This window comes from Eptatretus burgeri, chromosome 1 (assembly GCF_056783735.1).
Source record: "Eptatretus burgeri isolate ZD-2024b chromosome 1, Ebu_testis_v1, whole genome shotgun sequence".
NCBI classification, from domain to species: domain Eukaryota; kingdom Metazoa; phylum Chordata; class Myxini; order Myxiniformes; family Myxinidae; genus Eptatretus; species Eptatretus burgeri.
In genome coordinates this window covers 29,761,951-29,774,617 of record NC_140961.1, presented here as the reverse complement: position 1 = coordinate 29,774,617, position 12,667 = coordinate 29,761,951, and the positions used below count along the sequence as shown (strand labels likewise).

Sequence of the window (12,667 nt, the reverse complement as noted above, 5' to 3'; positions counted from 1 at the left end):
GTGCATGCGTCATGCAGTAGATCTGTTTGGGGTCCGTGCAAACGTTATAACCTTTCTTGAAAACGTCCGTTTTTTTTTTTTAACCAGGTTTGCTTTGATACCCCGAAGAGCATCTCACCAAACCTCTGAAAATATACACACAGATCTGGCAGATACTATGGATAGGCGGTCCCTCTGGGGGACTGGGCACGATATCTAACAGTGAATGCATTGAATCATATAGCTCGATGAAGCTGGTTAATTTTGGCGCGTTCCTAATTTTTTTTGTTCACTCAGTATAATTATCCAAAGTGTTGAAAAAGATAAATTTAATGCTTTGGTAGTTACACATTTTCTTGTGTATCTATGGAGAAGGAGGGAACATTGCTTTGGTTGCTTAAAGTAAATAGGTATATCGGCTTAGGTATAAGACTCGTTATTTATTTCAATTATCAGATTTCACAACAGATTGACACTTACTTGGTCCGGACGATATCCGATCCTCAAAACCGAAATAATATTTTGATAATATACTTCAATTAGTCCGAGATAGTAGATCGTGGAAAATTGTATCATATAATGCATGAAATCGCTCCAAGCTCCTAATTTGAAAACTTATAGTACATACAAAAGCGATGTCCACCAATGATTTGTAGTTATGATGAACAGGCATTCGATAATATGAGTGAGGAAAGTGACAAAAAAACGTTATCGTTAAGAAATCATGACAGAGTGTTCCAAGTCAAGGCATGGGTGAGCAGGCCAAATAACATGGCGGCTTCAGACCACAGCGAGGTTACCGAGGAAACGCTTTAAGTAAGACCCCATACAGCGAGGTGGCCGAGGATCGCCTGATGTCGGATATAATTAAATAAGGCCGTTAATTATATCTTCAAAAGAGGTGTTCTAATTAACCCAAACACCCAATTTTCACTCTTGCACTTCTTTGGAGTTTTCTTATTCTGCACAGAATAACAGTGAAGTTCAGGCTGCTTGGTTTTATAGTTTTGGAATTATGGAGGAGATACACTGACACACACACACACACACACACACACACACACACACACACACACACACACACACACACACGTATAGATATACATACTATAAAGGTAACTGCATATGCAAAAGCAAACAGCGTACGTAATTGCCAAAAAAAAGTACCCATGACAATTGAGTCGTCATGGGTACTTTGCTTTATGGATACGTTATGGGTGCCATGGGTAAAAGAAGGTTAAAGAGCACGGCGTTGCACCAAATGAAGTTCCACTTTCTGCACATTCCTTAGTCTTTTCTTCCCTAAATATAATCGTCCAAATAGTAGAAGAATATTAAACTTAATGTCAATATTTATTGTTTATATTTTTCTTTTAGCAATTTCACAAAGATTGGTATTTCCATCACCGAAGCGACGGGTCTTACTTCTTGCATTTTGAAATGAACAACCAAGCAGCGTGGTGAACACTCGCCAAGTAGCTTAAGCACTCAAGCAAGCACTCCAATGGAACGCCTGGCTTGGCAAGCGATTACCAATTGCCGTCAGTCAATATAAACCCATGCACCCAGAAATAACCAAGCAATGTCCGAATTAGACACATGAATACTGAGTAGACAAATAAACTGCTGCTGAATTCAATCCTGGGGCTTAAATTTTGTAATTTGGCTTGGTTTAAGAGATTCTCGCAGTTATGGCATTTGAGGAAATGAAATAAAGCCACGAACACTGGCGTCTGCAGGCGTTTATAAGCATCGCAATGTACCAAGCGATTTGTAGCTATGATCAACAAGGATTTGGTAATATGAGCGAGGAAAATGAAAAAAAAAAAACTATCGGGAAGAAATCGTGGCCTGTTTTAAGTCAAGGCATGGTTGAGGAAACCAAAAAACATGGCAGTTTCAGACCTCAGCGAGGTAACCCAAAAGACTCCATCCAGAGAGCGAGGTGGTCAAGGATGCACCTGATAAAGGATATAATAAAATAAGGCCGTTATCTTCAAAAGGGGTGTTTTAATGAATCAAAACACCCAATTTTCTCTCAAACACTTCCTTGTAGTTCCCTTTGTATGCATGTAAAGTTTCAGGCTACCAGGTTTCATGGTTTTGGAGTCATGGAAGAGACACACACACTCTGACATTCATTAGTATACTAGAAAATACCACCCGTCGCTACACTGACGGAAATACTAAAATTGGGGGGGGGGAGGGAGAAAGAAGCGGAAAAGTGAGAAGGTGGAGGAGGAAGGGGAGCGAGGAGAGAGGAAGAGTGAGGAGAGATGGGGAAAGAGAAGGCAGTGAGAGGAAGGAAAGGCAGACGTGTGGTGGAGAGTAAATTACAATTCATACTGTCTCATCAAAATGTTTCTGCACAGAATAACATCGAAGATGGAAACAAAATAATACTGAAATCCATTTTCTACTCATCGTACTATAAATAGCACCCAGAGATAAACACCGCCCGGCCACGTCCGGAGACAAACACCGCCCGGCCACGTCTGGAGACAAACACTGCCCGGCCATGTCCGGAGACAAACACCGCCCGGCCACGTCCGGAGACAAACACTGCCTGGACACGTCCGGAGACAAACACCGCCCGGACATGTCCGGAACAAACACCGCCCAGACACAAACACCACCAGGACACGTCTGGAGATAAACTCTCAGCCGGACATGTCCGGAGACGGCTATCTGGAGACAAACACTGCTCGGACGCATGAAAAGGGTGGGGGGAGAGAAGAGAGAGGGGGAGAGAGGAAGAGATGTGTGGGAGGGTGCTGCTCTGTATTAGGAAGGGGCGGAGCATGGATGTGACAGAGAAAGAGAGAGAGGTAGGTGGGGGTAGGGGAGTTACCAGAGAGAAAATGCAACGCTTTATGTATGAACGTACACACACACACACACACACACACACACACACACACACACACACACACACACACACACACACACACACACACACACACACACACACACTCACAGTATTAGTTCTTGGCCGATTTCGGCAATTCTTCAGGAATCGTAAGATCGTAGTCAGTGTGATTACTTACTACTGCACGTACTGTATACAACCCAAAAACCTTGAGTAGCTTTCACCCTTGTTTTGGGAGAATTTTAATACACAAATTAAATAAAACAACATTGCATTATAGACATTTCAGCGAGATGTGCATCAACATGAATCTTTATAAACAACTGCCAATCATAATGTGACGGGCAGAAAAAAAGTGGCTCTGTAATTTAGAAAACACGTCAATACGTCAATACGTCGAATACGTTATGGGTAAGTTTTGTATACGTTAAGAGCACGCTGAAAAACACTGCCATACGTCGTAGTACGCTGGCTTTCATCGTTGTACCTTGCGGTTGTCCTCAAATTTTAGCATGCTTGAAATTTGACGACGTATGCCAGTGTATGGCTCACGCGTTCCGCTACGCTGGCCATAAGTTGTAGGCACGTTATGTGATCGTTGACACACGTCGACACACGCTACTTGTAAGTTACTCATAAGTCGAAACACGTCGAGGTAATGATTAGCGTACCCGAAACTTATTTCTAACCTATGAGTAACGTGCTTTGAACTTACTGTATGTGTAACGTACCTCCAACGCATATTGACGTATCTAGACATATTTGATTGACGTCTTCCAGACGACCACAGAACTTACTGAACGTGTTTCTAATTTACAGCTACCGCACAATGGCGTATTGGCAGCGTTAAAAAAAACAACAACAATAACTTCCGATATTTCGTCACGTGCCGTTACGTCACGTCCGATTGCCTCTTCAGTTTGCTCATGTCTTATTCTTAGTTCCTCTGTGAATATTTTCTGTTTGAGGATATTGTCACGTCGACGTCGAAACTTAAAAGCAAATGTCCGAATATATTTTAAAATTCGTAATAGACTAAAAAAAATAAAAAATAAAAACAATAACAACAACTTCAGATATTTCGTCACGTGCCTTCACGGAGCCAAGGAGAAAAAAAGAAAATGTGCCTTGACGGAGAAAATAAGTTTCGGGTATGCTAAACATTACCTCGACGTCAACGATTGACCGTAACCTTGCACTTCTTGTCCTCACCGAACGCAGACGAGAGTTTCGGCAGGGGCTGCTTGCAGCCTATGTTGATCTCGGTAAAGCGTTCGATTCAGTGAATCGGGATGTCCTCTGGAGGATTCTTGGTCTTCGTGGGGTGCCACCAAAACTGATCGATCTGATGTCTGAACTCTACTCTGGTACTGAGAGTGCTGTGAAGTGTGGTGGTACCATCTCTGACTTATTTCCAGTTGTTGGAGTTCGTCAGGGATGTGTACTTGCCCCCACACTTTTCAGCACTTGTATGGACTGGATTTTAGGGAGGATGTCGGAGAGATCAAGCTGCGGTGCATCGTTTGGGAATGTCAAGATCTCGAACCTTGACTTTGCAGACGATGCAGTCATCTTTGCGGAGACTTTAGACATCCTTTTGGGGGCCCTCGAGGTGCTGAATGAGGAGTCGGAGCTGCTGGGATTACGGGTTTCTTGGGTCAAAACTAAGATCCAGGCTTTCGGTGATATCTTGGATGCTGCTGTCCTGTCTGTGTCTGTTTGTGGTGAGGATGTTGAGGTCGTGGAGAGATTCACTTACCTTGGCAGTGATATTCATGTCTCTGCTGGCTGCTAGTCAGAGGTCAATAGACGTCTGGGTCGGGCCTGGGGAGTCATGGATTCACTGGATCATGGGGTGTGGCGCTGCCCGTACCTGTGCGGGAGGACGAAAGTCCGAGTCTTCAGGTCCTTGGTACTTCCAGTCTTGCTCTATGGATGTGAGACTTGGACTCTGACCAAGGATCTGAGATGGAGACTTAATTCCTTTGGTACCAGGTCTCTTCAGAGAATCCTTGGCTATCGCTGGTCGGATTTTGTGTCCAACGAGCGGTTGCTGAGAGAGACTCGGATGAGATTTGTTACCTGCATAGTCCGTGAGCGTCAGTTGCGGCTGTATGAACATGTGGCTCGTTTTCCTGACACTGATCCTGCTCACCAGATTCTCTCAGCGAGGGAGTCTCATGAGTGGAGGAGGCCAGTGGGTCGACCACGTGCCTCGTGGTTGCAGCAGGTTGACCATCATCTCAAGGAGATGGGGATGGGCCTGGCATCTGCCTGGGGGATGGCCAGACGGAGGCCCCTGGAGTACCGGCGGAAAGTGGATGCAGCGACGCGCTGTTCTGGCACATGCTCCCACACCTGACCCTGACCTGACCTCGACGTGTTTCGACTTATGAGTAACTTACAAGGAACTTGTGTCGACGTGTGTTAACGATCGCATATCGTGCCTACAACTTATTCCCAGCGTAGCGGAACTTGTGAGCCATACGACGAGTACTTCGTAAAATTTTCAGCATGCTTGAAATTTCACGACGTATGAGACGTACCACGAAATATGACAGCATACTTCATCGTTTTTCAGCGTGCTCTTAACGTATACACAACTTACCCATAACGTATTCGACGTGTGCCAGCTTGGTTCAGCAAATTTTTCATAGGTCGGCATACGCTGGCTAAAACGTCAAGGTGTGACTGCGTGGTTGACACTTCCAATTTTCAGGCGGTTATGATTTAAATCGGCGTGCGGTTAGTTTTTAACAGGCTACGCCACGAGTTCGTCGGCGATACGTGTAGCGCGCTATGCCTAAGTTAAACTATCGCTGGGCATAGGTTGTGAACGCCAACAACAGGCTAAGCATTCGTTGGTATAAGTTATCTCTAAGACAACGAAACTGTCTGTGCCCATTACTAATATGTTATGCATACGACCAACACGTTATGAATACGACCAAAACTTTAAAAAAAAAAAAAATCAATTTCAGCGTACGCCAACGTTTTACATACATTTTTATACGTTGCCATTGCTGGCTAAATCGTCAAGGTGTGACAGCGCCTTTAGGAAAACACCACTAAAATGAGAGCCCCAAACTATGATGGCACACCAAACATGAGTGGTCAACACAAGGGTGTCCAGGCCAGGATTCAGGAAATCTATTCTAAGAAAGTTCATGTCTACAACCAGGCTTACTGTCCAAATCTGGCTATTGTTTAACGTGTACTGAAACACTGATATGAAATATGATATGAACTAGTAAATAAAATGCATTTGCATACGATGCAAAAAGACAGCACCAGTGTCACATTTCCCTCAAAGACAAAGCTTAAGATCTTCGGGTCTTGAGTTTGAGCTCCTGTCCTACCATTGAAATAACACCAGGTGGGTTGACTCAGCCTCTCATCCTCGCGAGGTTGGCAAAATGAGTACCAGCTTACTGGGGGTAATAGCCATTTGAGTATTGTGCGTCAGAGTGGTGACCCATTCAGGATTGTACTCCTGAGCCAAATTAAACTGCCTCTGCAGCCCGATGCACCTCACCACTTGAAAGGAATGGTTATTATTATTATTCGTATCAGTAGACAGGGAAATGCGTTGTGTTTGTGCAGGAGGTTTGAATTCCCTCTTTTAACTGTTCTCAAAATACTCACTCTTCTTATATACATCTCTCCACCCACCCCCACGCCCCTTCATCCTTCTTAATCTGTCTCATTCATTCCCTGCACCTATTTTCAGCACATCCATACACGCTTTGCAACACACAAACCTGCATTTCATTACAAAACCACAATACAAAGCCAAATCAAAGCAACATCATCTGGTCGTGCTAGGAACATCGAGCACCCAATGCAGCAGCAAGGACGGCATTTGGGCGGGGTTACTGGAGGATGGTGTCCCCGAGCCGGGAGCTCGACCGATGAGTGTGGCTTGATGACCAACCAACCAACCTCAAACTCTTCAGCTTCCTGGGGTTGCTGCGCATGCGCACACCGATCATTTTGAAAGTGCCATATTGCTAAACCATGCTGTTCGTTTCACACACATAGAGTAACAAACAAATCAGTGCTTGAAGAAATTCGACGAGCCTGTAGATTAGAAGGACTGATGATAAAACAGAAACGGTCATACTTTGGAAACATCACGTGTGCAGAAAACGACAGCCTGGAGAAGTAAACTATGTTGGGTGTGGTTGAAGGAAGAGGAGGAAGAGACATACCTTGTATGTGCCCGATGGATGGAGTAAATGCTGCACACCAACAAGCTGTCTCTTTCAGAGCTACAGGAAGCAGTGCAGGAGAGGAATGATTCGAGAAATCTGATCATGAATGTCACCAGAAGTCGGACACAAATTGGCGGAACTCGACAACTCGATAACCAACTCATTAACCATTGCTATTTAATAACTCAAATTCCTGTTTACTCCACTAAGTACACTCTGCAAAGCTGCCCCTACACTACAGTTGAAAACGACTGGCATGGACAACTGGGCAGGTGCTGTAGTTGTGTAATAGGATGATAAATACTAAGATGTATAGGAAGTCTTACTTATCTGTTAACATATGTTTGCCAGGACCTGGGTTACATGCGCTGAAATGCACGGAAAATTTATCAACACCAACCATCCATCCATTTTCCAAATGAAATACCGGGGCATCTTCGAGTACCTGGCAAGGGGTGGTAAGTAGGCCCCGATTCCTATTATGTTGTGTTGCTTTTGTAAGGCTTGTCAGAATATCATTCTTCTGTATCGTCATTTTGTTGACTATATTTGTATAAAAATGGAAATGGATCTAATAGGGGTTCAAACCTGAATAGTGACTGAAGGCCAACTGCTTTGTTTGTCACATTAGAGGATGACTTCTGGGTCATAGATACCGACTACAATAGCTTCGCTGTAACATATAGCTGCCGAGAGCGCAATGAGGATGGATCCTGCTCTGACAGCTACTCGTTGATTTTCTCTCGCTCACTGGAAGAGCTCCCACGTGCCACCAAGAGGAGAATCAATTCAGCTCAAAGAAGACTCTGTCTTGCCAAGCAGTACCGGAGACTCCTAAATGACGGTGAGCTATATAACGGCAGTTTTTGACCTGAACCTTGGCTAAAAATTTCATTCTAATTGAACAAAAGCAAGCGATGTAACAGGTATTATTAACTATTCTAACTTGTCGTAATAGCTTGAGCAGTACCTGTACTTAATTTCATGTGATTAACAGGTCATTCTAGGCCTAGAGGATTTCTTAATTGGTAGCATGTTCACCATTGAGACATTTAGTCTGACACTACATCTCAGATAATGGAATCCTTAGGATTTGGGTAAAGCTGGCTGTCCCATCTAAAAGTTATGTCATGGATACCGACGCATCTCCATTTACATTGTGGACATTAAACATCCCATGGTATCCTATCATTAATTTGGAATTGGTTACTGGCTTTGACGTCAATACTAATTTTTATTATGGACCCAAGACGTCAAAAAGCTACATATATTGAAACAAACTGTTTCATATGGAGGACCTTGTCGCCATTAGAGCATTTAAATTGAATCAGATGTGGCAATAAATGTGAATTGCTGCTCTCATCTTGCCGGATCAATGACAGAAGATACTATTTGCATTTTTGTCACCCACATCCCGACCCCGTTTAGAATCCCATACGGGCACCGGCAACGTGCTAGTTCCTCTAAATCTAAAAGCTGAAAAAGGATGTAGACGTAAAGTGTTCAAAGATACACAAAAAAGTAAACTTATCTTCCTTTGTATGCAGCACATGGCTGTGGGGAGCATCATTTGCAGGTGTGACAGGGCCAGTGGTGCAGTGTCCCCTGGAGGTTAGAGCAGGAACTTTGGAATTTGGCCAGCGTGTCGACAAGAGCTCGCTTATTCTTTCCAAAGAACACCATGGGGTCTTTAACCACCAAGTAATGGGATGCCCAATTTAACATCATTCCGATGGACGACAGACACAATGATAGCTCTCATTACCTGCAAACCACCAGGATGAGTTTATTGCTGGACCGAGATTTAAACCTCAGGCTCGACAGCTAAGAGGAGAGTGCCCATACCTCTCGGCCAGTGGTTCCCAAACTTTTTTATCCACGACCTAAAATTTGAAATCGCATTCGCCTTGCAACCCAAATGGTACCAGTATGCATTGGTACCTACGAGTAAAAAAAAATCTCAGAAAAAACGCTTTTGACATGAAAACCCTCCTTCAAAATCCGGAAATTTGAGGAGAGTAACCCTGGGTTTGGGAACACCTGCTCAGGTCTACCTGCCAGACAAATAAACCGATAACTTAGTTTGATTAATTAATGAACATATTAAGGGACATTCATAGAAGTTAAGAAACATAATCAGGTTACCAAGCACAGGTGTGATGGGCCAAATGTGCTTCCCCGTGTTTTAAGTTTCTTTGAAAGGGTTTTGAATTCCAACAGCGATTCCTTTGCACGAGCAGTGGACGAAGGTTATGTTTTCACCCTCTTTTTGTTTGTGAACAAAAAATATCTCAAAAAGTTGTGGATGGATTCGGACGAAATTTGGTGGAGAGTGTGACACGGAAGAAATGATTAGATTTTGGTGAAGATCCAAATTTGGATCCGAGAATTTTTTAAGTGATTTTGCACCATTGAGTGATGGAGCTAAAAACCAAAAGTAGCATGATATCACCAACCATTATAAAAAAGTTACGGACAGATTCGGACAAAACTTGGTGGATGAGTTGCTTCTAAAGGTGACAAGAACAAGCCTATTAAATTTTAGTTTAGGTCCGAATCCAGATCCGGCCCATCAGAGATACACAAAACGTAAACTAATTAGCCTGGCGGAGGTATGTGCTCCACCGAGTGCCCTTCTAGTTTCTAATGTATAAATACTGTGCCAACTTAACTAGAAAGTGTTCAATTTACTCTTCATTTAGAATGAAAGCTTTGGATGCCTAACATAATGCTGTCTGACTATCACTCACAGGCAAGTGTCCAGTGAAAGATGAAGTTCATTCCCTGCGCACAACTAATGTGGACAACTAAAGTTTGTTCCTTTGTTCCCTGCTCTGCCCCTCAACCTGAAAGCTTCATGCGATTTACACAGGAGAGACGAGGGAAGAGATTAGTAGATGAAGTATGATGACAACTTTCATCGTTTGACTCTTGTCTGCCTTAATAAGCTTATTGCACAAATTTGTGAACAATTATTGCAATGTGCTATTATTGCATTATTGACATGAGCGCGCCATGAAACCGATAGAATAATTTTCTTGTTTCTCAATGACATAAACAGTACAAAGTGGAGCGCAATGCTCAGTGACTGGAATAGACTTTCCAGATAAACTTTGTCCTTTCAATTGAATGATTTTTATTATATTGTCGACTGCCTGTTGCATACTTGTAGTGCAAGGATGTTCCTCAGCACCTAACCTTTATTGACTGCAGTAAATCAAAATTCATATCAGCAGGTGAAGTCTTCTGATCAACCTCAATAGAGGAGATACCAAACAGATGGGATCTCTCAAAAAGCTATCTCTAAATCGGACAACGCCCGTCTCCATCACGGCCAACACTTTGCAGTGACTCCTTATCTTATACAAACAGTTAATACATGAGAAGTTCTGGACTCAGCGGAGTAATGGTTAAAGCATACACTTTGAGTCAAGAAGGTCAGCAATTCAAATCCCGACCGAATCACACCAAAGACTTTAAAATACGGTACGTGCTGCTTCCTTGCATGATGCTGAACATTTAAGAAGGATCGAGCGTGAACAAACAACGATAGGTTGGCATCCATGGAGAGGAGGAAATTCCTCCTTGATTACCTTGTTGAGTGCGGAGAGAAAAGCGATGTCGTAAAGATGACGTTGCTGGTACCCAAAGTGTTCTGGGAAGTAATGTCTCATCGGCTGTTTTTGTGAAAGTCAAGTCTGGTGTTGTCTCACGTACCTGTCCGGATCTGTGCGTGATTGACATCGCACCTCCTCCACCAGCCCGTGGGCCTGTAAAAATGTTTTTTTTTTTAATGCACATGAAGATACATGGTGGTCTTCGGTATCAATCAAAATCACCTTCAGATTAATGTAACAACCCACATCTAAGCATGATATGAGGACTTTTTTTCTGCCAATGTTCGAGGACTTTTGGAATTTAATTTAGCATCAATAATGGGAATAAAAGGTATGCAGGGTTGACGTAATTTTTCAGGTCATGACCCAATTATAGACATTATATTTTTCAACAAAGCTAAACTAAGGGTTGGCAGAGCAGAAGAAATTGCCCTCCTGAGATAGCCGAGAGCAAGGAACGTTTACACTTAATTTCCATCATACCCCTCCGGGTTAAATGTCAAATGGCGGTCTGAAAAAGTTGTTTTTATTGGCATCGCTCAATTTTGCCAATCTCAGACCGCTTGCATCATAATGGTGAACCTGCACTGAAGTTGAGCACCCGATGTTTGATTATTGTCCTTGACCTACTTTTTTCTGATTGTGACCTAATTAACAAAAACACCTTTTTGATCATAACTTGAATAACTTTCCTCCAATTTTCATGATGTTGAGTTTTATAGATACATTTTAGATGGTGACACATTTTCTTAATTTACACTCCATCCCTAAATGTTGAAGGTCAAGGTCATATGGTGGTCGAAAAGAAATAAGGCCATCTTTGGATTGTGAGCCAAAGGTAGATTGCTTTGTGATTGCAGATATCTAGTTATTCATCTTCTTTCCAGGCAACCTTACTCAAAATTTGTTTAAGCTCAGGACTTTTTCTAAACACGAATCTACTGTATTTTACAGTGGAAAGGTCAATGACCACTCACATTTTTCATAACTAAAGTAATCCACAAAGTACGCAAAGCTGCATACCTACGGGTACAGCAATGAAGGCCAAAGAGGGGTCGGGACACCTGTCAATCAGCCTGGTGGGGGTGGGCCCATGGTGACACAATTGACCGAGGGCCGATCACATTTTTATGGGTGTCGTTAATGGTGGAATATTATTGCTGTCACTATACAAGGTGGGCCAAAAATGTACCTAATTTCAAAATTCAAGAAAAATTGGATGAACTGTGATATGAGTGTGAAACAAAAGCAAACAAGGAGCTGATACTCTCAGCCCGCACGTTTTAGGTGGTATGAGGACTAGATCTGTGCAATATGAAAGCTAAATCTTGAACGGTTTTTGAAATATCGTGCACACAAGCCAAGTTACCGTAATTTAGCCAACCGCTGCCGTTATCTAATCAGGTTGAGATAATATCATGACGAATAGATCTGTGCAATATGTGCATGATCTGTGCATATAATAAATCAACACACACACACACACACACACACACACACACACACACACACACACACACACACACACACACACACACACACACACACACACACACACACACACAATCTCAATACAGTATGGACATAAAAGTACACCTTATGCGTTTGCTTCAGAGAGAGTAAGCAGATAACGAAAAAACCTTGTGCGCCCAGACTGGAGAGAACTTGCAAGTCACGAGGTTGAGCTTCAACCTCAGCATCATTTGTTGGCCTCTCCATGGGGCTGCTCCCAGTCTCAAAAACTCCAACTAGCGCGACTTTACTGGAAGGCAGCTCGGTTCTCGAACAACCATGCTCCATTTCTAACCCTACTCCTGTCCCAGCTCTAATCCAACTGCGTACTGCTATGCCAACTCTCCAACTCTGTTTCTCGCACCAACACTTGTCTAATGGTTGATTCCTGCGCAAACTCTCCAACTCAAAATGGGCTTTGTGCCCGCCCCCCCCCCCCCACCGTCTGCTTTTGAAGGGGCGAGCGAAAGCACAGC

At 43.2% G+C, this 12,667-nt stretch overlaps 1 protein-coding gene and 1 long non-coding RNA gene across 2 annotated transcripts in view; one reads left to right on the top strand and one right to left on the bottom strand.

Annotated features, from left to right (window-relative positions):
• RBP4 (retinol binding protein 4) overlaps nucleotides 1-10,192 on the top strand; it is a 29,980-nt gene extending 19,788 nt beyond the window's left edge. Inside the window, exons 3-5 of the mRNA XM_085877317.1 lie at nucleotides 7,414-7,520; nucleotides 7,694-7,906; nucleotides 9,815-10,192. Coding sequence (XP_085733443.1) covers nucleotides 7,414-7,520; nucleotides 7,694-7,906; nucleotides 9,815-9,873 — 379 coding nt within the window. The 3' untranslated portion in view covers nucleotides 9,874-10,192. The remainder of the gene's footprint in view (nucleotides 1-7,413; nucleotides 7,521-7,693; nucleotides 7,907-9,814) is intronic.
• Nucleotides 1-12,164, bottom strand: part of LOC147034147 (uncharacterized) — a 32,042-nt gene extending 19,878 nt beyond the window's left edge. The window contains exon 1 of the long non-coding RNA XR_015057244.1: nucleotides 10,656-12,164. This is a non-coding gene — a long non-coding RNA (uncharacterized LOC147034147). The remainder of the gene's footprint in view (nucleotides 1-10,655) is intronic.
• Between the last annotated feature and the right edge of the window lie 503 nt (nucleotides 12,165-12,667).